The 27730-nt window shown below is 33.1% G+C and overlaps 1 protein-coding gene across 2 annotated transcripts in view; it reads left to right on the top strand.

Moving 5' to 3' along the window:
* Positions 1 to 27730, top strand: part of COL22A1 (collagen type XXII alpha 1 chain) — a 578696-nt gene that overhangs the window by 394417 nt on the left and 156549 nt on the right. For both annotated transcript variants that reach the window (XM_074264749.1, XM_074264757.1), the window contains 6 exons: positions 5454 to 5507; positions 10074 to 10118; positions 11331 to 11393; positions 15087 to 15140; positions 17695 to 17745; positions 23945 to 23977. In XM_074264749.1, coding sequence (XP_074120850.1) covers positions 5454 to 5507; positions 10074 to 10118; positions 11331 to 11393; positions 15087 to 15140; positions 17695 to 17745; positions 23945 to 23977 — 300 coding nt within the window. The remainder of the gene's footprint in view (positions 1 to 5453; positions 5508 to 10073; positions 10119 to 11330; positions 11394 to 15086; positions 15141 to 17694; positions 17746 to 23944; positions 23978 to 27730) is intronic.

Genomic DNA, 27730 nt, shown 5'->3' on the forward strand with positions numbered 1-27730 from the left:
TTTCTCTACATAAAGAACCCTTAAGCAGTAGATGCATGCATTATTGTTATTACCATCTGGGACTCCTTATAGTTTGGAAAAAGACAGAGCTAGATAAAAGAAAATAATAAAAGATTTCCCCAGGACTATAAACATTTCACGCCCCTGAGCTGGTTTGTGGAAGAATCAATTTTCCCAATAGCTTTTTTTAAACAATGTTTAGCACATCAAGGGAGAGGAGTGAGAGGAATGTTTTATGCTTCAGGATGCTTGGGTAACTCTTGCTTTTCCAGATAGAGACAGAATAACAAATTCAATGTGATGGCTCCTGACATTGTCAGCTCAGAGACCACACAAATGCTATTTCCCTCAAATTCCTGCTTTACTCAGTCTCATAGCAATGTATCACTGTGGTTCTTATTGGTATTGTAAACATTAATGTTGATGAAAAGACAAAGTTATATTTCTATAGTGTCTTTAAGGTTTGTGTAATTTTTTTTTCTAATCCTACCCTGTGAGGTAAATCATGCAAGTATTATCACCCTCATTTGACAGATGAGGAAACTGAGTCTCAGAGGTAAAGCGATTTGGCCATAATCTTGTAGCTAGTAATTTAAGGTACACATGTTCCCATCAGGTAAGAATTCCCTTCATATAAATGTTCTTTACCTTTATAGGAAAATAGATTTCTTTGTCAATTTGACCTATGAGATCCTTCTCAGAATGTTATTAATGCATAAAATAAAATACAAAGTATTATAAAGGAAACCATTTATATTGAAATATTTTTCAATATAGTAAAAACTCAGGTACTTACAGTTAATAATCTGTGTCCTAATATTTCTCTAGTAATGAATCCTTTTTGCCTTTCTCAGAGTAATCTCCTCTTCCAGAAGACTTTATATTAAAGTATTAAGTGTCATATAATGTAGAAAAGACTGGAGCCTTCTCTTTAGGGAGTGGGGGGGGGAAGAGTGGCAAGTGAGGAAGGGAGAGAATCTAAAGTTTTAAAAATAAATAAAATATTAAATAACTGAGGAAAATTAATAAAAAAGAAATGGAACTGGATTTAGAGTGAAGACTTGGATTCAAATTCTGGCTTTGCCATTTATTGCCCATGTGATACTGAGAAACTTGCTTTCTTTGAGCCTCAGTTTCCTCATTTGTAAAGTGAAGAGAATGGTACTTTTTTGCCTGTTTCACAGCTTTTAATAAGAAAATAAAGGTGAATGAGTTTGAGAAACTAAAAAGTACTATGCATCCTTGTGTCCTGAGGTGTTGATAATTATTAGTCTTAGATATTTTTTATTACAAAGAGTTGAATGAATGAAAGAGGATTGTTTCAGTATTTACTTTGTGCTAAGCACTGTGACAAGCAGTAAGCAAACAGACTAGTCCCCTATTTAAAAGAAGCTCACATTCTGTTAGGGGAAGGCAGAGCATATAAACTGAGGTCCTAACTTCCTTTTGAATTTTATTATATGATTTTAAGATGTTTTTTGGTCAGCTGGTGAACTTGAGGACCCTCTGTTACTTTAGGCAAATTCTTTTGACTCAGTCTGACAATGGATGCTTAATACATATGCAAAACATTTAATAAATATCTACTATATGTAATAAATTTCTATTAATGATAGGAATTCACAAACTTCTCACCCTCAAGGAACTTAAACTCTAATATAGGAAATAATGCATTATATCTGTTTAGGGTGTCACAATTGCATGTAGTATGAGAATGGTTACAAATTATTCTGCTACTACTTTGAGGTTTTGAATTACTATGTGTTTTCCTCCACTTTATATCGCTGAGATGAATTACATTTTACATTTGGTTAAATCAAGTCAGCAAGCACTTATTATGTGCCGAATACTATGTTAAGCACTCACAATTACAAGTGATTGCTTTTAAAAAAAATTATTTACTTATTTTTAATATACATTGCTTGATGATACATGTTGGGAGAGAAAAATCACAAAAGATAAAAACCTCAAAGAAAGGGAGAGGAAAAAATAAAAAAAAATAAGTATACTTATGTATATTATGTGTAATATGAATATTAAAGTATATGTATAATACATATATATTATATATAATGCAAATATAATATACAATACTACAATAATATATTATGCATCTATATTATATATAGTACATAATGTATATGTATATGTATAATATTAATAATATTATGTATTATGTGTTACATTCAGTCTCCATAGTTCCTTTTCTGGATGCATATAGCATTTTCTATTCAAAGTTTATTGAGATTGCCTTGGATCACTGAAACACTGAGAAGAATCTAATTTTCATAGTTGATCATTGTACATTCTTGCTGCTATTGTATACAATGGTTCCACTTGTTTCACTCAGCAACAGTTCATGTAAATCTTTCCAGGCCTTTCTAAAATCATCTTGTTCATCATTTTTATAGAACAATAATATTCCATTACCTTCATGTACCACAACTTGTTCAACAATTCCCCAATTTAATAATAATAGGTTAAAAGGTATGCACAGTTTTATAGTCCTTTGGACATAGTTCCAAATTACTCTTTCATTTCACAACACCAACAATGCATTAATATCCCATTTTCCCACATCCCCTCCAACATTTCTCAACTTTTCCTGTCATGTTAGCCAATCTGAGAAGTGTGAGATGGTATCTCAGTATTGTTTTATTTTGCATTTCTTTAATCAACAGTGAGTTAGAGCATTTTTTCATAGGACTATACATGGCTTTGATTTCTAAATCGGAAAATTTTCTGTTCATATCATTTGACCATTTATCAATTGGGGAAAAACTTGTATTTTTAAAAATGTTTCATAGTTCTTTATATATTTTAAAACTGAGCCCTTCATCAGAAATACTGGCTGTAAATTTCTTTCCTAGCTTTGCATTTCCCTTTTAATCCCAATTTTGGTTGGTTTTGTTTATGCAAAACCTTTTTAATTTAATATAATAAAAGTTGTTCATTTTGCATTTCATAATGTTCACAAGTTCTTCTTTAGTTATAAATTCCTCCCTTCTCCAAAGATCTGAAAGGTTAAATTATCCTTTACTCTCCTACTTTGCTTATCACCTTTTATGCCCAAATCATGCACCCATTTTCATTTTATTTTGTTTGGTATGAGGTATGCCGAGATCTATGCTAAATTTCTGACATTATTTTCCACTTTTCCCAGCAATTTTTGTGAAATAGTGAATTATTATCCCAGAAACTAGTGTTTGAGGGTTTATCAATCATTAGATTATTATAGGCATTGATTATTATGTTGTGTGTATCTAATCTATTCTACTGATCCAACACTCTATTTCTTAGCTGGTATCAAATGGTTTTGACCAATACTTCTTAACTATTGCACTATCCCTTGATCTATTGTTAATTGATGTATTTGTGCTAATTAATGCTACTTTTGTATACAAATTTTGTATCTACATTCCTTATCAAATTGTCTAAGTTTAGGGTCACTGTATTGCAAGACACTGTAGGCATCTTCTAATTTATGGAACTTCTTTAAGCAGCATTCTCTCTCTCTCTCTCTCTCTCTCTCTCTCTCTCTCTCTCTCTCTCTCTCTCTCTCTCTTCTTTCTCTTCTCCTCTCCTCTTCTCTTCTTTTCTCTCTCTCTCTCTTTCTCTCTCTCTCTCTCTCTCTCTCTCTCTCTCTCTCTCTCTCTCTCTCTCTCTTTCTCTCTCTCTTTCTCTTTGTCTGTCTGTCTCTGTCTCTGTCTCTCTGTCTCTGTCTGTCTCCTCTCTCTCTCTCTCTCTCTCTCTCTCTCTCTCTCTCTCTCTCTCTCTCTCTCTCTCTCTGTCTCTCTGTCTCTCTGTCTCTCTGTCTCTCTCTCTCTCTCTCTGTCTCTCTCTGTCTCTCTCTGTCTCTCTCTGTCTCTCTCTGTCTCTCTCTGTCTCTCTGTCTCTCCGTCTCTCTTCCTCTCCCCTCCAAACTTTATAACCTGACATTCAGCACCTTTAACTCCAGTTTAGTCTTTTAGGTTTTCTCACATCATTTCATGCCCATTTTCTAATGTTCAAACAAAGCAAAAGACTATAAACTATTTTTGTTCTAGAAAACACATTCTCTCTGATCTCTGTGCCTTGTTTTACACTTTTCTCTAAATTGATCCATTACCTTGGATCTACATAAATTCTAATCATCCTTTAAGGTAGAGCTTAAATTACTCCACTTTCTTTCTTTCCTTTTTTTAATTTTAACTTTTTATTGACAGTACATATGCCTGGGTAATTTTTTACATTATCCCTTGAATTCACTTCTGTTCTAACTTTTCCCTTCCTTCCCTCCACCCTCTCCCCTAGATGGCAGGCAGTCTTATACATGTTAAATATACTATAGTATATCTTAGATGCAATATGTTTGTAGGTCTGAATAATTCTCTTGTTGCATAAGAAGAATTGGATTCCGAAGATAAAAATAAACTGAGAAGAAAAACAAGAATGCAAACAGTTCACACTCATTTCCCAGTGTTCCTTCTCTGAGTGTAGCTGATTCTGAAATGACTCCACTTTCATGATCTCTCCTAATTCCTAATAGGGGGACTATAGGCGATAATAACTTATCCCCTTTCCCATCATTAGAAATTATTGTCCCTTCCTTAAAACTCATAGTATATTGTAACTCTCATTTTGTACTTTTGTTGTTTGTTTTTAGTATTGCAATTTCTCTTATTTTTTATATGTCTTGAAAATTGTAAACTCTTTAAGAATGCAAATGTATTTTGATGTATATTTCACTCTGATATTCATATAATCTCACATATCTCATAAAAGTTACATAAGAATTCAGTGCCTCAAAACAATCAATAATCTCTAGAACAGTTTGTAACCATTCTAATGGAGTATAATATTGTGGTTCCCTAGAAAGACATGATGTCTAATCTTTTTATATAATTTCCTTGAGGTCAGGAAATGTATGAATTCCCAGCACTGAACTTAGAGTCCTTCTTGTACTTGGTGATATGTGACATTTTTTAGCATTTATTGAATAACTATCAATTGATAGAGCTCAGTCAGTTAAGAACCATTTATTAAGATTTAATTATGTGTCAGTTACTTTGGAGATACAAAGATAAAAAAAAATCATTTTTTGCAAGTTCACAATATAATGGAGGAGACAACATGACACACAACATGACAGAGTATTAGAATTAGAATCTGGAGACAGAGTCTTTGGATCTTACTCCTCATACTTACATCTCTAATACTTTTCTCATTCAGTTGGAATGAAGATCAAATTGTACCAAAAGCACTTTGAAAACCTGAAAGCAGCTTATGACTGTTGTATATTTTTTATTTTGAGCATAGCATATTCTAAATTCTTAATAAATATTTGGTGAATTGAATTGCTTACAATTACAATATCACATGGAATCCAGTCTTCTCAGATGACAAATGACATTCTGTACAGAGGTAAGAGAGTTCTGGCTCTTTCTGCTAATTACATTTTGTGTTCCTTACAGGGAGAGCCAGGAGAAAGAGGAGAATATGGTTTGCCTGGAAATCCTGGACCTAGGGTATGAAATTTTTCTCCCTTTATCTATCTTTTCTATCAATTACGTCTGCCCCTCCATTAGTTGACTGTAGTTTCTCTGGCTAGCAGAGCAAATCAAAGATTTAGTTTCTGACATCATTCTGTCTCCTGTTTTATTATTTTCCAGCTGCTACAGGTAGACTAGCCTTGTTTCATCAAGACTTTGAGGCATTTCTTTGGTATGAGTGAAAGTATCTAGTCTGTGTATAAGTGTATACATAAAAAGGTAGTTCGGAACAAAGGAGGATAAAGAGTCAGACACATGAATGCCATTCACTGCCTCCTTCCATATTTTCTCTCATTATTAATCAATCAATAAACATTTATGAAGCTCTTATTATATGCCAAGTATTGTGCCAAGTTCCAGAGGTACAAAAAAACCAGAGGACAATCCCTGCCCTCAAGGAAATAATATTTGAGGCAAATAATAATAATAATAATAATAATAATAATAATAATTTTACAATCTAATGGAGGTAGTGAGTGAAATGCTATACAAAAAACTGGACCTGGAGTGGAGAAGACCTGAGCTTACTTGCTGTGTTACCCTGGCAAACTTTTGTTTGCCTGAGTTTCCTCAACTGTAAAATGGAGGTCACTATAGTTTACAGGGATAATTATGAGATAATGTTTGTAAAAGACTTAATCGAGTGTTGAGCACATGATAGATATTATATAAATGATTATTGCTCTTTGCTTCCTCCTGGATTATGATTCTCATAGTATTTCAGTAAAATCAAGGCTGCCTCTTGAACTTAGAAATTGAAATACTCATTGTTATAGAAAGGAATAATCATTATTTGGGAAGTTAGAAGACAGTCATAGGCAAGTGATTTTCTTTCTCTGGGCTTTCATTGTATTCCCTATTAAACCAAAGGAATTGATCTAGCTGATCTACAGTTGGATTCTAAGTAGTGTGAATAAATAGTGTGAATGGTTGCATGCATTCAAATTCATAGTATTTGAAGTTAGAATTATGTAAAAGATGGAAATATATAGTATAAATTCAAATAGCACAAGCAATTGGGGATTTAATTATTCCTACTATATAGGATGTGACTACAATCTATATTGTTCAGTAGTTTTTCAATTATGTCCAACTCTTTATGACTCCATTTAGGGGATTTCTTGGCTAAGATATTGGAGTGTTTTGCCATTTTTCTCTAGTTCATTTTACAAAAGCAAACAGGGTTAAGTGACTTGCCCTGGTTCACATAGCTAGTAAGTGTGTAAGACCAGATTTGAACTCAGGAACTCTTGGAGTCTTCTTCAGTCCAGGCTTAGAACTCCATCCATTGAACCAACTAGTTGTCCTTTGACAATCTAACCCCTAGGTTAAAAGTAAGTATCTACTTTACCAGAAACTATTAGTGGCCACCCATCTTTTGCTTGAACTCCTCCAGAAAGGGAGAACCTACAATGTTCAAAAATATAACCTTATGCTACTTTTGAAGAGCACTGGTAGGCAAACAGGTAGTTGAAATGAATTCTTCCACATTAATCATAAACTGTACAAAGGTTATGTCAAAAATGTAATCTTGGAATTAGTTATTCCAAACATCCATGATTTAGGATGTCATCCAGATGGTTGTCCCTTCCAACATCATGGAATGAAACCTGGTCTCTTGACGAGAGGAATGGTCTTTGTGAATTGCTGTGGCCAAGAAAATTTCAGCATTTATCAAGACCAGTGTCACTTTATGCTTCAGATAGGCCTCTATCACTACGCCCTAGGCTTTTTTTTTAATTTAATTTTTGACTATCCATAAAATTGTTCATATTCACTAATTATCATTGTTTTTATTTTACAAAGGAAGATTGCAAGAGGTTTATCTAAAAATGGCTGTGATATAAAAAACAAAAGAAATGAATAGACTTCAGAGAAGAGAAAGAAATGCATTTGTTTTTAACTTCAACAAGAGAATAACTCTGCTTCCTATATGAAAAGACATTACATATATAGGAGATCCAAAAGCTCTAGGAAAGTTCTAAGTTATTAAAATGGGGACATTCATTAGACAGCTGACAATAGTAATAACAATAATATTAAAGTATTGTTCTTATTATAATTTTACATAATATTTCAATATTTTTCCTTGGCAATATTATGATGATAATCATTTATCCTGTCCTCTTGCATCAATATTGGAAATTTTTTTTCAACATACAGTTAAACAAGGTCCATCTAAGAGAGGAAATTAAATAATTCTAGGTTAAGAAACAAATTAGTTATGATTTAATAGAAACTCACCTTTCTAGTAAGTTGGATCAATTCTTAGAATCTTAGGAATGATCATTTAGTCCAATCCTTATCAGTCATCCTAGTCTCTATTTAAAGAGTAAAAAGAATCTCCTTATTTTCATAGGCTAGCCATTCCATCCTCATTGTCTGACTTCTTTCACATGAGGAGTGAAATTTCATTGGTGTGAACATCACCTCCAGCACTCTAATTTGAAACTCTTCCATGTAGAAGGCCTTCATGACTTGAGGTGGCTTACCAGCACCCGATAGCCAACTCTCTGATCTCTCTTAAATTAGGTAGCCTTATGTTTTTGGGACTAATTTCCAGCAACTGTCCTCAAAGGCTTTCTCCGTAAAAATCTGCCAAAATGTGTGTATGTTGGTCTTACAGACGTGAGTGTTAACCTGAAGCCACCAGAGGGATTTGGAGAGCAACTCACAGATTGCTTGGAACAATGTTTAAAGCATAAAAGTAAAAGGTGGCAGGATAATAGCAGGCGCTGCTTTTCCTATAGTGATTCCCTAGGAGCCTGGATAATATGCAGAAGCCATCTGTTCTTCAGGCAGCCATTTTGCAGTCAGAGGTTCTGGTGGCAACATATATTTATACAAAATCAGACATACTTAGAAATTGACTGGATTTCTTCAGTTCCTTTTCCCCCTCCTTGTCTTGACTCCTCCTTGTCTTGATTGTCACAAAGAAGTAAAATATTTTAAAAGGAAGCTTTTTTTTGTAAACTATATGATAGATTTCAAATATTATTTTTGCCTTCAGTAACATATTATGAAAAGCTGCTTTAGGCTAGTGGTTAGAATGCTAGGATTTGTGTCAGATCTTCTGACTCTTACTATCTATGTAATCACAGGTAAGTCATTTACCTTTTGGGTATTTGAGCCAACTTTCTTCCTAAGCCATAGTTGGTTTATGACCCTAGTTGGTAGGAATAAATCCCACAGATGACACAATTAGTGATAATGGAATCATAAATTTAGAGTTAGGAAGGACAATGATCATCTAGCCATTTAATTTACAAATGAAAAAATTAAAACCTAATGGAGTAAAGTGATTTGTCTAAAGTTACACTGGTAAAGCAATAGAACTGTGGTTTGAACCCAGGTCCTCTGACTACAAATGCATTCCTCTCCGCTGTTGCACACTACTGGATATTTTTGCAAAACATCTGTGATTCAATTTTTTGAAAATGTAAAATATAAATTTTATGATCCAACTAGCATACATTATTTGTTGGAAATATCTGTTGGATATTTCACTAGGAACTCCATGAAATGACACTATATACTGCCTGTTTTCTAGGTTAAGAAGTTCCATTAATTTTTTTTTCCTCAATTGAAAATTAGGGCTAGATAGATTTTTTCATTACAGAATAATTTTTGATTTCAAAAAAAAAAAAACAAAACTTAAAATGTTTCTTCCTCCCCATTCTTTTTGTGGAGGAAGATAGGAATGAAAAAAATAAGTTAGATTTATGTCTCATAAATTTTACTTTTGACAAAAGTGTGGAATGGCCCTAGTTTTCTGTAATCATTTTTTTTGTCAAATCTTGCTAGTGTGATTTCTTAAAATCATTTATGTTATGGGAAGACATCACTGTAGACTGGGAATTTTTGAAGTTTAACATTCCCTGGAATACCAAATTAAAGTCATTGCTGAGCAAAACTAAATTCAGGACAGGCAGTATGATATATTGGATAGAATGATGAATTTGAAAAAAATAATGCATCTGATACTCTCTAGCTGTGGGATCATAAGCCAAACATTTTAAACCTCAGTTTTCTCACCTGTAAAATGATAATTTTAATATTTGCAGTATTATACTTAAGGTGTATACAGTTATACATATGCATATGCTATATATGTGAATATGTTTATATTTATATATATATACATAAAATAGTATAAAATGAATAACAAATAATAAATACATAAAATTAAACACAGTATAGAATACATTTTAGCAAAATTATGTTACAATTATATAATCAACAAATTACACAGTATAATAAAATAACATCAAATATATAATAAATGAAATAATAATGAATTATCTCTATTGATCATCGAGGTTATGAGGCACAAAGAAGTGCAATGTATATAAAGCACTTTGAGAACTTTAAGTCACTTTATAAATATTATTATTCTCAGATATTTTGGTTTTGAGACTTGCAAGCCCTGAAAATTTCTTGAATGGAAACTTGGTTACTTGAATAGCAATTAAATGAGATTCTATTCTATTGTACTTATATGGAACATTGAGTAATTGAGATTTTGTACCATTCTGTTTTCAGGGTGAACTTGGGGAGCAAGGTCTAGTGGGCATGCCTGGTGAGAAGGTGAGTAGAGTAAATCAATATTAACCTCATTCTGTTAGTTCATTCCATTCCCCATTGCTATCTCTTTTACCCTATTTGCAGTTAAAACCATACACCTCACGTTAGCTGAACAATGGGTTGTTTTTGGTAGGCTTCCTTCCAAGGAATAGTGTTTCCAACTTTAGAAATACAGCGAAATATGAGCACTTAAAAGTATGAGGATTTGGTATAACTTTTCACCCCTCACTGAAATTCATGGAGGTCTCACTTCCTCTTCTGAGCCCATTTCCATCTCTGTCATTCCTTCTGGGCACCTAGATAAATTCAAATGTATTCTCTAAGAACATGAAGAGTCCACATCATACTTTCTTTTCTTCATGACCTGTTCTCTATCAATTTAATAATCATTTCCCTTTTTGATCTCTGAGTGTTTAAACCCCGCTCCCCCCAAATTAAGAGTACTCTTTCCTGCTTTGGTCCAAGTATTTTTTCTCTCATTCTTTTTTTTCCTTTCTATCACTTTTAGCTCATGTCTAAATTAAGTTTCTTTTTAGTTGTCTTTGAGATGAAGCCTTTCTGCAAATCTATAGTTTTCAACCAATTAGTGTGTCCAACTATTTTGTTACATATTTCTTCCATGAAAACAGTTCATTTGAATCACTCAATCTCAGTTCCATCATCTATAAAATGAAGATAATAGTCCCTTCAACACAGAATTGTTCTGAAAATTCACTTGGAAAATACAATAATAGAAATTCTTTATGAACTTTAAAGTGCTAGTCCAACAAAAAGCCCGGTATAAAACAGTTTTAGTGAAATGTGGAAAACATGTGAGGCAGCTAGGTGGTACCAGTGGACAAAGTGTCAGATCTGGAGTCAAGAAGACTCCTCTTCTGAGTTCAAATTTGGCATCATGTACTTATTGGCTGTATGAGCACAGGCAAGTCACTTAATCCTGTTTCTCCATTTCCTCATCTATAAAATTAGCTGAAGGAAAAAAATGGCAAACTACCACAGTATTTTTGCCAAGAAAACCCCAAATGGGGTTGCAAAGACTCAAAAAACAACTAACACAAACAACAGAAAATATAGATCACTCGTTTGAATTTACTATATAGTCTCCTTATACTTTCCTTTCCTCTTCAATGACTAAGTAATAATGTAGAATGGAGTGGAAATTTAGGGCCTTTTATGAATCCCCCAACTCCATAATATTGTGTTGTGTTTTACCAGGGGGAAATGGGGCTTCCAGGATCCCCAGGACTTCAAGGACTAAGAGGAGAAAAGGGAGATGAGGTAAGTACCTTCAGATTAGGATAGTTTATTTGTCCTGAAAGTCACTTCAACCTCTAAATTATCTAACCTGAGGAAGCATATATATTATTCTAGAGCTTCATTCCAAGAAAATCATTATGATGTTCAAGGGAAATTTATCATGCCCAGGGGTCAACATGTGAGTATTTAATGATATTATCCTTATAGTTATAGAAGGGAGAATTATAAAATGAAAATCAGAAAAATGTCACTTGCAAGGTACCTCAGAAGTCATCAAGGCTAATCTTTACCTGAAGCATGAATAATCTCTTTAGTATTCTGGGGAAAAAGCTCATCCATTTGTTTTCCTTGAAAATTTCAAAGGAATCAAAGGTGGTACAGTCATGAGAGTACTTCATCTGAAGTCAAGCAGATTTAAATTCAAATACTGCTTCAGACACTTTCAGACTGTGTGACCTTGGTCAAATTATTTAACGTGCCTGTTCTTTACTTTACTTTTCTCATAGTAAAAGGGTCATAATAATAGCATCCATCTTTGCAGTGTTGTTTTAAGGATCAAGGGATGTATTTGGGATGTGTATGTGTGTGTTGTGTGTGTACACACACATAGACACATACATGTTCTCTTTTTCTATATATATATGTACATGAACATATGCAATATAAATGCATGTACAATATATTAATATATGTATATATACCCTAACTCTAACATATAGATCTAATATATACATGCATACTGATATATACATACACACCTCCCTATGTAAGTATATATATATATATATATATATATATATATATATATATATATATACCCTACGTGTATACACATCTAATATATACATATATGTGTTTATATACATGTAAACACACAAATGCACATATATAGATCTATGTATACACATGTACACACAAGCATATGTGTGTATATGCATACATATAGTACTTTATCAACATTTAACATGCTTATTATCATTAATATTATTCATCATTACTATCATTATTCATAGATGGGGAATTTACTAAACTTGAAGAGAATTTATTCTATCTGGGGGTAATTCTAATTTATTGGGTATTTTTTCACATATTGAGTTAAAATCTACTTCGTTATAATACAACTTTTTTACTATTTCTAAGTTTCTTTCCTGAGGCCAGATTGAAAAGTTTAATTCTGCTTTAAAATGACAACTTGAGAATTATGCTGCTTAAAAACCATCTATCATACTCTGACCCATTCAAATCTTCTGTTCTCCAAGCTAAATAGACTCAGTTCCTTTAACGCTTAATATTTGTCATATTTTAAGTTCTGTGACTAGTCTGGTCACTTTCCTCTGCACATATTTTTTCTTGCCTTTTCATGGTAAAAATCATACATCCCCTAATACTTACATTGATTCCTGGAGACTGGCCAAAGACCCATGATCATTAACCTTTCTGCCCTGTCACCCTGGACCTACTGCCAACCCAAAACTGGATCAGAGGAGCTACATTTGTTTATTTTTCTTTATTTTAATTTTAAACATGAAATTAAAGCATTCACATGATGATTCCTCGCTTCTCTTACATTCTCTTCATAATATTCTGTTCCTAATCCTCATAGTCTGTATTCATTGATCATCCATTTTCATTCATTTTCTTTCTCTCTGTCTCTGTCTCTATGTTTGTCTCTATCTCTCTTTATCTCTATCTTTCTGGCTCTCTTAATTCACTCATTGCATTGGGCAATCACTAACATAGCTACCACATCATAAAACCAAGACCATCATCTAAAAGAACTATTGGTACTTTTTGTGGAGTTATATATAGCATTAATGATTCCGAACAGCTATGGCTATGTGGACATCTGGTGTACTCAAATATAAAACTGGTGATATTTTATATTGATAGGGTAAGCAAAACCCTAATCTAGGAATTCAATTTACAAGAAAGAAAGAATATCTTCCTATAGCCAAAATCTCACATTTAGGGAATCTGTTACATAAGATCTTTCACGAGAGACAAAGTAATATTATTGAAAGAGAGAACTGGAGTGAAGAGATGATGTTTCTAGTCTGGCTTTGCCACTAATTCACTAGGTGACTTTGGGTAAGTAATTGAACCCCTGTGCCATCCAGTTTTCTTCTTGGTAAACTAAAGGAGTTGAACTAGATGAAAACAAAGGTTAATTGTAGTTGTGGGTTCTCAGACATCTGTTTCAGGAGTATTAGAGTAATGTCTACAGACATTGCCTATCTCTAGTTAAGGTTTATTGTTGTTCTGACTATATTTGCTGTCAGTTGACAAAAATGAAACTTTAGTTCTTCTTGGTTTTCCTAGGTAAAGAACAATACTACTCACTTGCTGTTTATAACAATCCTCAATGAGAAATAATAGAACAGTGTCTGTTTATCCATCTTGTTATAATTGTAGTATTTCCTGCAGGCTAATGAGGAAAATGAATCTTTCCAATTGCAGTTTGAAGAGGAAATACATAATACACATAAAGAGTAAATTATTTGCAATGTTGTTGTTATTTGTGGAAAGAATTCTGGGATTGGAGTCAGTAAAAATGGGTTTTCAGAGTGCTTCTGACTGAGTAGCAGGTGATCCTGGACAATCCCTTTGTTTCCATGAACCTCAGTTCTTTTCATCTGTAAAATTAATCAGTGGTCCTCAAACTTTTTAAATAGGGGGCCAGTTCACCATCCCTCAGACTGTGGGAGGCCAGACTATAGTAAAAACAAAAACTCACATTCTGTCTCCGCCCCTCAGCCCATTTACCATAACCTGGCAGGCCGCATCTGGCCCACAGGCCGTGGATTGAGAACCCCTGATTAACATCATGACCACTGCATTGCCTAAGTCTTTATAAGGAAAGCCTCTATAATCTTTAAATTATTTTAGAAATGTAAACTTGTGTAAGCCTTCTTGTTCCAAAATCTCTCTGCATGTTGTAGCATATTTAAATCCCAGTACAATCTGACTCTGTGCTAACTTATGTTTCATGTCCCATCAATGCCCTCAAAAACTCCTACATCTCACTCAAAGCAAATCTTTCCCACATTCATCATTCCTTTTCTTATCTCTGTGACTTTTCCGTTTGAGATAACTCTGCATTCTGGAAACCTTCCTCAGGACCCTTAATTATTGATATTCTTTTCTGCTCCAAATTTAGTTTTGTGTTTACTGATCTTTGTAGCATGATGTATCTTTTTAGGAAATTATAAGGGTAGGTATTGTTTTGTCTTTATGATTGTATCCTCATTGCTTTGCTCATAACTGACACCACAAATGTGTTGGATTTGTTGATTGACAGTGTTTTTTTTTTTTCTTTAGCCCATATTTCTGGACTTATTTTAGATATAATAATGTATTCAAATACTCTTCGGTTTACCTAAACTGGTAAAAAAAAAATCTTGTTCATTTGCCTTAGTTTGTAAATAAGAAGAATTGAATCCCAGAGAGATTCACTGACCCTTACCTCAGATGACACATAGAAATTGCACCACAATTAGAAATCTATTATTTTTTGTTTAATCATCTCCCATTTTATACAAAGAAAGGTCATTGCTTACACTTCCTCCTTAATAAAATCAAATGAGATCAGGTTTTGACTATAAACTAGACAGAAGACAATGCAGAAGTCTCATAAAAGACAATACATTCTGGCATATATATTACTTTCCTATGTAGCAATGACATTTATTATTTTTTGTTGTTGTTGTATGTTAGGGTGAAAAAGGTGGCCTGGGGCTCCCTGGACTGAAAGGTGACAGAGGTAATAAGGTAAGACTGCTTTGTTTTGTTTTGTTTTGTTTTCTTATTTTCAGGAACTTTGGAAACCATGAAATTATAGATACCAATAGGACATGAAAGCTGACAGTCTGAAAGAAAGGAAGGAGATGAATGGACTTTCTTCTATTTCTGTTGTCATCAATTAAAAATAAAATTCTGATTCAAGGATTCTAATATGGATGGATTTTTTTTCTATTAGACAATTTCTACCATTTTAATAATATAAGTAAATCTTGTAACAGACTTTGCTAATCTATTTGGTTAATTTTCTTTTATTCCTTTCTATTCATTCCTTAGTACCTGGTTCAGTCTTCATTACTAATCAATACCTAGGCTTAATTCTTAGATGGATTTGCAATTAATTGAATGCTTAGACTCAAAGAATTAATTAATCAATAACTATTAATTACATAATGAATGATAAATGGATAATGGTTCAGTATCAGCATTCCAAGTCTTTTCTTCTTTAGAACCAAACATTCAGAAATTTTTGTGCAATGTGATATCTAGTCCTCCTACCATATAACTCAATTGTTCCTTCAGTTCTGACCAACTTTCTAAAATTTTGACACCCTCCATCCCCAACCAGGACAAAAGACAGGAAGATACAGTTACTCTTTTTCCTTCTGAATACTGCCATTTTTTTCTAGACTTGAAGTTTGTCTTAGCTATCTTTGCCTTCCCTCCTTTTTCACGCCTTTCTTTTTTTTCTCTTCCACTTATTTTTTTTATTTCTACCTCTAAGAATGATAGAGGTATCATTCTTTACTGTTCTCTTTTCCCTCTTTTCTCTTCATTTCTTCTTCTTTGATCATTCTTTTTATTCCTCTTTTTCCTTTCTCAAATATTCTTATTCTCTATCACTTTCTTCTTTTTTCTTTACCTTTGTTTCTCCTTTTTCTTACTGTACTTTTCATATTCTCTGTCATTTTGTCATCTTTTCTTTTTCTTTCTATCACCCTGTTTCTGTCTTATTTTTCTTTCCTTTGCCTTTGTCTTCACTTTTCTGCATTTTTCGTCATCTCTTTGCTTTTGTCTTCTCTTTGTTTTTATCTTGTCACTTTCTTCCTATCTGTTTCTTTTCTCTATCCATTTCAGGTCTCTGTATCTTTCTGCCTTCCCCTCTTGCCTTTCATCCTCTCATTAGCTTCACCCAATACCTAACTCGCTTTTCTCTCCTATCTCCCCCATCCAGTTTTCTTCCTCCTTTACAGAGGACTGCCCTTTAGAAAGAATGTTGCCTAAAAATAGATAGCAGTATAGGAAAGAAGACTTTCACAAACCATGTTATAGAATACTTCTTGCTCATGGATTTTTCAGAAATATCATTTGAAATAGAAAACTCATTTCTAGCACTCAAAAGCTTTGGATAATAAACCCTCTTTTATTGCTTCCCTCGAGCTGTTGGTACCTGCAGCAAAATTCTAAAATTCATCTTTAAATAAAGCAAGGTGTAACCCTTTGGGAATAATGAGCACGGAAATTTCTCACTGCTCAGAATCTACTACTAAAATAAGATTTGTATACCTTGCCTAGCCTGTCATGTTACATTTACTCATTAGAGTTAACCATCTTTTCAAGGACAAATGTTATCATAACCACAGTTGGTAATTTATTCATAACAACTAAATTCATATTCCATTGTATACATAAGATGCCATTTGTCTGTAGGATCAACAGAAACACTCATAGTCTCATCCTTTAAGAAAAATTCCTATTAACAGAACCTATATAAGCCCTCATTATCAGTCATCTGTATTATTACATATTCCCCATTAGAAATATTCTACATCTCCATTCAAACCACTCCAATTAATTTTTCTCCTTCTTTATTAAGTAGAAATCCAGTCATTTAGTAAAAGCCCTCTACCCATCAGTCTAATATTTAAAATCTAAGTGGGTATCACCCTCCCTTTCCAGTGTTCCTTTACATTATTCTGTATACACCTTATGTCCCACATACACTAGATTCACTCAACAACATTTATTACTTATTTCATGCCTGGAACTGTGCTAAGCTTCAAGGATATAGAGAAAAGAAAAAAAAAAACATGATCCTTCAAGTGAAGGGGTTCATGCTTTCAGTTATCACTCCCTCCCATTTCCTGCTGCCCCTTGCATTATGCTGTCAAATCTACATGCTCTTCTGCTCATATTTATCCCTATTCTAAATATACATTCCCTTTCTCCTTTGACTTATTGAACTCCTTATCTTTATTTAACATTCATTTTGAATGCAGACTTCTCCACAAGCCTTTCTAAATTTCTCTTCTGGTATTGAGTTTCCCTCTTAAGATCTCCCATAATACTTTTCCCCAAAATTTTCTAATGTATTTGCCATATATGAACATGAATTACCGTTATCACCATGTATGAATATCTTGTCCTACAACTAGAATAGAACTTCTCCAAAGGCCATACCAATGCCTTCTATAAATCTTTTGATTGTGCTAACAAGAATACTTTTCTCTGTCCATATTAATAATAAAATAGATAATAAAAGGTTTTCTCTGTGAATGATGGCTTCATTCTCTTTGTTCTTCAGGGTGAAGCTGGTCCTCCTGGGCCCCCTGGTCCTCCTGGCTTTCCTGGAACAGTAAGTTATGTGATACCAAATGCCTTCCTCTTCTCTAAATCCTTTTCCTCCTTCATTGTATATGCCATATGGTGTCTCACTTAATTTCCCTTCTAAATACATTTATCAAGTAATATTTTGAATTAGTCACATTCCCTTATGTCTTAATCTAGACACATTTTGCCCATAACAGGTTTCTACATTTGAGTCTTATCTCTCCACTCACATTATAAATTCCTAAAACATGCCATATGATGTATAAATATGATATGCACTAATAGAATACTACTTATGTGCCCTGTGGCACATAACACTCTTCTGTTCATATGTTATATGCTTGCTTGACAAAGAATTGTTTTCTTATATTATCATAGAACATTTAAAATGGAAAGGGATATAGAACACTGAATGTTACAAAGCAGCATATAGCAGTGAACAGGAAAAAAAACATGTTGTATTTGGAATCAAAAATTTGCTTTTAGATGCCAGCTTTGTCATTTGGTACTTATACGACTTAAGAAAAGTTTGCTTACTTTTTCTAGGCCTTAATTTCCTCATCTCCAAAATAAGAGGTTGGACTAGACTGTCTCTATGGTCCCTTCCAGCTTTGAATTTATGATTCTATGCTACTGTTACAGGGCATTAGAAGATAGAATGATCATACTGAAAAGGACATTAGTGATTCTATAGTCTGATGCCTTCATTTTGCAAAAGAGGAAAATTAAGATCACGAGATACAGTGACCTTACAAGGTCACAGTGAATGAGTTGTTTTCTAATTGTCTCATTTATGTTAGAATTGTTTGATAGACTGTAGCATGTAAAGGATTAGAATCATCAAATCCCAACTATTTATTTTAAAGATAAGTAAAATTAGTTTTTAAAAAGTTGATAATTTTCCAAAATCAAACAATCAAACAGTTAATCAACAAGTATTCATGAAGTGCCGGATATATTTCAGGGACCACTCTGAATGCTAGTCATCCAAAGAAAAAGCAAATAATCCATGCCGAAAGGAGCTTACATTCTAATAGGAAAGACAGTGTGTATAAGAATAGGTACAAGATGAATCCAAAATAGGTGGAAGGCAATTTAAGACATGCCTGTAATAAGTATTAAAGTTCAAACTCGGTTTCTCCCATTTTAAATCCTGTTGATCTCTACTATGCTATGCCATGTTGTTTCTAAGCAGGGAATACCCTGTCTATATATTTTCATCCTTTGGAAGACCTCTTGGCTGTTCATGAGCATTCTAGTTTTCTCAATTTTTAGTCAGGCCCAACCATGCAGGGCAATACCAAGCTCGCATAATTAGGAAATGTCTGTCATTGCAAAAGATGCCTGCAAGGAATAGTAGACCTTCTGTTACTGGTGCTTGAATTCTCCTTGTTCAAAATAAAACATTTATATAAGGAGATACATCTTGTCTACTTTATACCTAGCAAGCACTATGATTCAGTGGAAAGAACATTGGAATAAGAGTAATGATTTGCATTGTAGAATTTAACTAGATATGAGAAAAATCTTTTATTATCACTAGAACTGTCCAGTCATAGAATGTATTGCCTTTATAAGCAGTGAGCTTTCCTTTACCAGAGAACCACAAGAAGAGACTGAAAGATCAGAGGCAGTTGTTGTCTCAGGGGACAGAGCACTGAGCTTGGGGTCAGGAATTTAAATCTATCCTCAGCTGCTTACCAAGTGTATGATTCAGGGCAAGTCACTTAGTCTGTGTCTGAATTTACACAGCAACAAAATGGGGATAATAGTGTTCTTGTGGGGATCAAATGAGATAATATTTGTAAAAGCAATTAGCACAGTGTCTGGCACATTATAGGAACATTTAACAAATGTTTCTTTCCTTCTCCCTTGTTGATCATATTGTAGATCAGGTTCCTATTTAGCAGTTCCTTCCAACTATGGAATCCCATCAGTCTATAAAAGCATGTTATAACTGGATTCTGGCTCAGAATCTTGCTGTACAGCTCTTGGCAAAGTAGCCTAATCATCCTGCTCCAGCTTTCCTACCTTTGACATATTGCACTAATAACAGAATTTAGCTCTCCCACAAGACATCTGGAAGGATTACTTAGCAAATGTTAGTTAAGTTGCATTATTATAAATGGCCATACAACTGAGAAAGTGTTGTCTTTTGGGAATGTGTTAACAGACTGTAATTGAGCATTGCCAGGACTGAGAGAAATGCAGAGCAAAAAATGTTGACTGCATTTTACAATGAAAAGTGTGCACAGGACCCAGGTTCAAATCCTAACTCTGTTTTTTACTCCTTATAATTCTTCTTTGGAAAAATAATTTAATCTCACTGGACCCCAGTTTCCTAGTATCTAAAATGAAGATATTGGACCAATATCTTTTTGAATTACTCTAAATTCTACATCTTGCCATACATGGAAGAAAGGAAAGGAAGGAAGGAAAGAAGAAAAAGTATAGGCAAGAAAGGAAAAAAGAGGGAAGGAAGGAAAGATGAAACACAATGGAGCAAAAAAGGAAGAAAAAAGGAAAAGAAAGAAGGGAAAGAAATGGAACAAAAAAGGGGGAGGGGAAAGCTAAGCTCTAGAATATCTTAAAGATCAGATCCAGGAATTACTCAATTTTTTCCTTTGACCCCAAGCTCTAATATTTACTAGTTGTGAGATTTGGAATGTTGTTCACATCTCTGAGGCTTATTTTACACTTCTATAAAATAGAGAAAAAAAATAGAGATTTTAATTTGTGTCCTGTTTCTTTCACAGTATTATTTCCAAATTCAAGTGACAAAAAAATCAAAGATCCTTATAAACTTTATACAGTGCTATTTTAATGCCAATTATTGTTCTTATTCTGTTACTTCGATGATAGTTCTTTTATTGACATAGGTATTCTTTCCATCAGTGAAGTTCACAGTTTTTTCCATGACTTCTTCCCCTGTGAGAGTCTTGCACATGTCGTTTCATTTTAGATTGAAAATCAACCCGACTCACTATAGGATTCCCTTGAATTTTTTTCTACCAATGTAACATTAGATTGTCAATTTGTTAATTCCTTCTCCTTTCCCTTTTTTACTTTTTCCTTCTTTTCATTTGTTTTCATTAAAAAGAAAAGTGACATACAGAATTAGGGAATATTTTTTCTACTCAGCTTTATTATAGTAAAATCACATTTAGATGTTTTATTTTGTTTTTCATTCCTGTACTTCATTATAAAAAGGACATTGATAAGCTAGAGTACCCAGAAGAGAAAAGGAGGAGGCTGAATGAGATAAATGAAAGGAACCAAGAATGTCTAACTTAAGAAGAGATAATGGACTAGGGACATGATCATAGTCTCCCAATATGTAAAGGGATAATATGTACAAGAGAAATACACTGCTTGATCTCATAGGGCAGAGCAAAATAAAAGTAAATTGGCAGAGAGTTTTCAATATGATAATAAAGAAAAAAAAAGTTGAACCAACAATTAAGACCATTTCCATAGTGAAATGGTCTGTCTTGGAATATACTATAGTATATTCCTTCCCATTGTCAGTCTTTGAACCAAGGCTAAGTGACTATCCTTTATTGATGTTGGAGAGGAGATTGTAGGTCTTTTACAACTCTAGATTCTTTGGTTAAAATGACTCTTTCTACTTCTTTCCCTCCTCTTCCTCTTCTTCTCTTTCCTTCTTTGTCTCCCCCCATCTTCCTTATCCTTCTCTGTCTTTTCTATAACCCCTTTATCATTCCTTCTTTTTCTTACTTTCTTTTCTTTCTTATCCTTCTCTTTTTCCTCATATCCCATGTTTTTCCGCCTCCTATTTCTTTTTATCCTTTTTCACCTCCTTTTCTTTCTCATCCTCCTTTTCCTCTTTCTTCTTCTTCATCATTTTCTTTTTCCCTTTTCCTTTCCTATCCTTTTTATACATCATTTTAGTTCACTAAATATAAAGAATAATTGTCTACCTAAAGAGAATAAGTATTTTTCTTCATCCTATTTCAGATGCTAAGAAGAGGACAAAGATCCCAATATCTGCTTGTACTCCTCAAACCTGCTATCTATACCATTTACTCCTTAACATTCCCACAGGTGTTGGTTCATATACTTTTCAAAGGAGAGCAAATACACTGATTGCTGTGTGTTGATTTTTTATAATGACTTATTTTAATGAAGGAAAAATACAAATAAAGAAAAATAATTCACAAACATTGAGTCAGGTGTTTTACTTATAATAATTCTGATTTAGGGAAAGCACATTTTATTGTCCCTTATGTAAAGATGAGGAAAGTGGTTTTGAGGTTTTAGATGACATATCCATAATCTCACATGATAGCAAATGACTCAGGCTATATTTGAATACAGGTTTAGGTAGTATAGTAGTGTAGGACCTGAAATCAAGATACCTCAGACATTCATTTGCTTTGTGACCCTAGGTAAGTCACTTAAGCTATCTGCCTCAATTTCCTAATCAAAGACAATGATAGAAACTCCTCAAAATTGTTATAAAGATCACATAAGGTAATATTTGTAGATTGTTTTACAAACCTAAAAGTGCTCATTGTAAAACACTTAGCACAATATCTGGCATATATTAAGTGCTATATAAATACCAGTTTTTATATTTCTTCTTCTTCTTCTTCTTCTTCTTCTTCTTCTTCTTCTTCTTATTATTATTATTATTATTATTATTATTATTATTATTATTATTGTTATTATTATTATTATTATTATTATTTAAGGGTTATTTCCACTCTACCACACTGAGACTTTGGAATCAGAGATTTGAGATTTGTCTCTTTAGGTGCTAATGTGCTAAGAATAGTTGTTTTTACACCTCAACAATCAGAATAGTTGTTAGAAATAGTGTTTGCAAGTAAGCTGTTTCATGGTATAGAAACAATATAATGAGAAGAGCTGCTGTTTGAATAGCTTTTTGCAGCTTATCCAGCACTTTACATCCATTATCTCATTTGGTCCTCACATCCCCTTGAGGTAGATAATTTTTCATTGAACATTGCTTTATTCTTTGATGCATCTGCAGTCATAGATATAGGGATTCTCCTTAGCACTCAGCACTATGTTATATATCTTCTGACCGTTTCAGCCAATTGTATGACTATAAAATACATTCTACTATTATCATTTGTGAAAATCTTATAGTTTTTCATAGCCATAGCAAAAATATCCTCTCTACATGTATCAATTTTTCTCACAAACCTTTTGTAGTGGTGAAAAAAGTAGATACATGGATCAATAGTCCTTGATATTGCTTGATTGGGAGGAGTGTGGAAAAGAGGGATAATTATAATGTCTATGAATTTTTATCGCACATGAATGCCTCCCTCCTTGCAAATTATCTTGACATCTTGGCCATTTGATAGCTTCTAATTTTTCTGAGCTCCATCTGTCTAATTGATGTAAATATCTGTTATACAATCATTATTTCTCTTGTTTTATGAATGAGAAAAAATGAATTACAAAGAGATTAAATAAATTGGTCAAATTCATGCATTGAGAACAATAAAGTTGGGACAAACTGACTCTGAAACTAAGACAATTTATTGCTTTCTATATCATCTTTACCTCTCTGGATTTTGAATTATTATTTAGGGTCAAAATTCAAAAACAATTCTTGAACACGGTTAATTTTTTTCCATTTCTATTAAGTAAATTAGAGTCAAAGTACTTTCATTCATTAAACCACAATTTATTATGGGTATGTGCAGATCCCTGTACTGAGATCTAGAGGAGCAACACAGCTTAGATAAGATACAACTGTAAGCAGTAGAATATAATTGAAAGAGCCATCAGAAAACCATGTATTGATTCTTGTACCTGATATTAGATAGATAGATATAGAAAGAGGGAGATACATATCTGTATCCATATATATATATATATATATATAGATAGATAGATAGATAGATATTTGCATATCTATATATAGCCATCTATCTATATCCATTTATCTCTTCATATATATATAATATATGTGCATCTTCAAGAAATATCGTATATGCATATGGTTTATACATATATAAAAGATGATATGTATGTATTTTTATGTGTATACACATGTACATATATCCATCTTCTACTAGAAATCCCTCCCCTTCCCTTTCCTATGAGCTTCAATTTCCTTCTCTGGGAGGTTGTTTCTAAGAATTATAGAATCAAATGTTAAAACTGAATAAGTGATTTTTATTAAAAATTATTTCTCTTTATTTCTTTCTTGGTTTCTATTTCAGATTTCACATTTCACTCCACATCCTCACATGCCGGTAAGTAAAATATATTGATTTATAATTAATACCCTGACAAGCTTAGGGTGATACAATTCTTTTCTACTGGACTTTAGGAAGATGACTTTAGATTGAACCATACTCAGGGAGCCATCTTCTTAGCTAAATTCAGACATTTGGGAGGAAGAGGAAGGTATGATTTGGTATTACCTGGAAAATGAGAGTTCATTGATAAGGTCCAGAGGATGATTGTAGAGAGATTGACAGGTAGTAGCATCTCTAAAGAAGACATTTGCCAAAGTGGCAATGGCAATTTGAAATGACTTTGGAAAGAGAACCAAAACAAAAAGGAGAAGGAGAAGAAGAAGAAGAAGAGAAAATGAGGTTTCTCTGGTAGAAGAAAAGAGTAAATCTTTGACCCTATTATTATCCTAGAAGTACCAGCAAAATTATATTCTAGCATTCAGATTTTGAAAAAATCTTAGATATAAATTTAAAATTTGTGATAAATAAAAAAGGAAAAAGAGATGTGTATAATGTGACATAAACCTAAGCTTTAGGAGGGCATTTTTCTTTTTTCAAATATATTTAGTTTAATACACATTCTTTTAAATAATATTAGGAGAGAAAAAGCAGAGCCAAAGGGAAAAAACCATGGGATAGGGGAAAAAAAAGAAGTGAACATAGCAGGTGTTGATTTACATTCAATCACCATAGTTCTTTTTCTGGATGCAGATGCCATTTTCTATCCAAAGTCAAATGGTATTGCATTGGATTCCTGAAACACTTAAGAAGAATCAAGTTTTCCATAGTTAGCCATTGCACATTCTTGATATTATTCTATAAAATGTATTAATGGTTCTGCTTGTTTTGCTCAGCATCAGTTTGTGTAAATCATTACAGGCCTTTATAAAATCAGCTTGTTTATCAGTTTATACAAAAATATTATTCCATTATCTTCATATACCACAACATATTCAGCCATTCCCCAATTGAGGAGCATCTACTCATTTTCCACTTCTTTGGTACCACAAAAAGAGCTGCTACAAACATTTTTGCACTTGTGGATCCTTTTTTCTTTTTTATGATTTCCTTGGGATACAGATCCAGTAGTGGTACTGCTAGGTCAAAGGGTGTGCACAATTTGATAGCCCTTTGAGCATAATTCCAGATTGCTGTGCAGAATGGTTAGATCATTTCACAACTCCACCAAGAATGCATTAGTGTCCCGGTTTTCACACATCCCCTCCAACATTTCTCATTGTCTTTTCCTATCATCTTAACCAACTTAAGAGGTTTTTAAATTTTCATTTCTCTAATCAATAGTAATTTAGAACATGTTTTCATATAACTATAGATGGCTTTAATGTCTTCATCTGAAAATTGTCAGTTCATATCCTTTGATCATTTATCAATTAGGGAATAACTTGTATTCTTATAAATTTGACATAGTTCTTTATATATTTTAGAAATTAAACCTTTATCACAAACACCGGCTGTAAAGATTTTTCCCCAGCTTTGTACTTCCCTTTTAATTTTGTTTCTGTTTGTGCAAAATTTTTTTTAATTTAATGTAATCAAAGATTTCCACTTTGCCTTTCAAAATGTTCTCTACTTCTTTTTTGGTCATAAATTCTTCTCTTCTCCAAAGATCTCATAGGTAAATTATTCCTTGCTCTTATGATTTACTTATGGAATTGTCATTTATGCCCAAATCATGCACCCAGTTTGACCTTACTTTGTTATGGGTAAGAGATGTAGGCCTATGCCAAGTTTTTGATATGTTATTTTCTAGTTTTCCTAACAGTTTTTGTCAAATAATGAGTTCTTATCCCAGAAGCTGGAATTTGGATGTTTATTAAATTCTAGATTTACTATAGGCCTTGATTATTGTTTTGTGTGGGTCTAATCTATTCCACTGATCCACCACTCTATTTCTTAGCCAGTACCAAATGGTTTTCATGACTGATGCTTTATAATATAAATTTAGGTTTGGTACAGCTAAGCCACATCCTTTGTATTAATTCCCTTGATATTATTGACCTTTTGTTCTTCCAGATGAAATTTGTTATTATTTTTCTAATCCTATAAAATGATTTGTATTGGTATGGCAGTGAGCAAATAAAGAAGTTTAGGAAGAATTGTCATTTTCATTATATTAGCTTGTCCTACCTATAAGCAATTGATATTTTTCCAGTTGTTTAGTTCAGATTCTATTTATGTGAGAAGTGTTGTGTAATTGTCTTCATAGAATTCTTGGGTTTGTCTAAGAGAGCATTTTTCAAAGAGTTCTGAGAAAAAAATGGTTGGAAAGATCCCATATATTAAAATTCTACAAGGTAAATCAAATGAGAAGAAAAAGAAATGTCTCCAGATTAAAATTCTGAAGATCCCCCCAAAAATAAATTCTGAAGACCAAAAAAAAATTTTTTTGAGGAAGAAAAATTAGAACCAAACAGCCATTAACAGGGGGTTGAAATGCAAAATATACAGAGTATCCCCCTAACTATGCTTCATATGTTGGTACCAATCCCAGATGAACTGCATCCCAATCTAGTCAAAGAATTTACAGATGCTACTGAGGAACCACTGTTGGTGATATATTGAAAGACTGTGGCTAATATTCAGTATCCCATTAGATGGAGAAAGGCAGTGTCTTGATTTACCCCTTCCAAAAAAGAGAAGGGAATAGAGAACACAAATTTTAGATCAATGAGTTTGACTAGAATTCCTAGAAAAAATATAGGATGGTTAGTAAATCTATAAGAGAAAAGGATACTGTGATCACAAGCCATGGCTTCATCAAGTAGTAAGTCATGTCAGACCAGGCTCATTTCATTTTTTGACAAGGTTTATAAATGGAAGCTAAGGGGAATGCTGTAGGTCTAAATTATCTGTTTAATAAAAAAACATTTATTAGTATTTTGTGAGAAAAGCAGGAAAAATTGATCTAGACAATGAAAGCTTAGATAGATAAATAAATAGATAAATAGATAAATAGATATTTTGTTGTTTTGTTGTTTTTCAGTCATGTCTAACCTTCCATAATCCCATTTAAGTTTTCTTGGCAAAGACACTGGAGTGGTTTGTCATTTCTTTCTCCAAATCATTTTCCAGGTGAAAAAACTGAGGGAAATGGAATTAAGTGACTTGCCTGGGGTCATATAGCGAGTATCTAAAGCCAAACTTAAACCCAGAAAGAGGAGTCTTTTTGATTCCAAGTCCAGTATTCTATCCACCTCACTACCTACCTGCCCAGATAAATAAAGAAGTCCAACTAGAATATGCCTTAGAAATTGTCATTCAACCTTTATTTTAAAACTTCTAATAAGAGGGGAGTAGACCCCCTCCTAAGGCAACCAAGATACATCTTGGATAATGCTTTTAATAGTAGCATTTATCATAATAGTGTGGTAGCATTTATCATTACTGTATACCAGACATTATGGGAGGCTTTGGAAGTACAAAACAAAAAATGAATTACACCTCCCTTAAAAGAGCTTATATTGTAATAGGTTAAAAAGTGCATTCATAAATATCCTTATACAAAATAAATGCAAAGGGTTTTTTTTTACAATGTTTCCAGATGACTGACCTAGAAACAATGGGTAGAAATCATAAAAAGGACAAATTGAGACTTTATTTAGGGGTAAGCTCCCTAAGAATTAGAAATATCTAATAGTAGAATGAGCTAAGTCAGAAAATGGTGAGTTACCCATTGCTAAAGATATTCAGATAAAGGATAGGCTACGGCCATTTGTTCCTTTTGTTACAGGTAAGGTTGGAACAGGT

The sequence above is a fragment of the Sminthopsis crassicaudata genome, chromosome 1 (genome assembly GCF_048593235.1).
Source record: "Sminthopsis crassicaudata isolate SCR6 chromosome 1, ASM4859323v1, whole genome shotgun sequence".
Taxonomy (NCBI): Eukaryota; Metazoa; Chordata; class Mammalia; order Dasyuromorphia; family Dasyuridae; genus Sminthopsis; species Sminthopsis crassicaudata.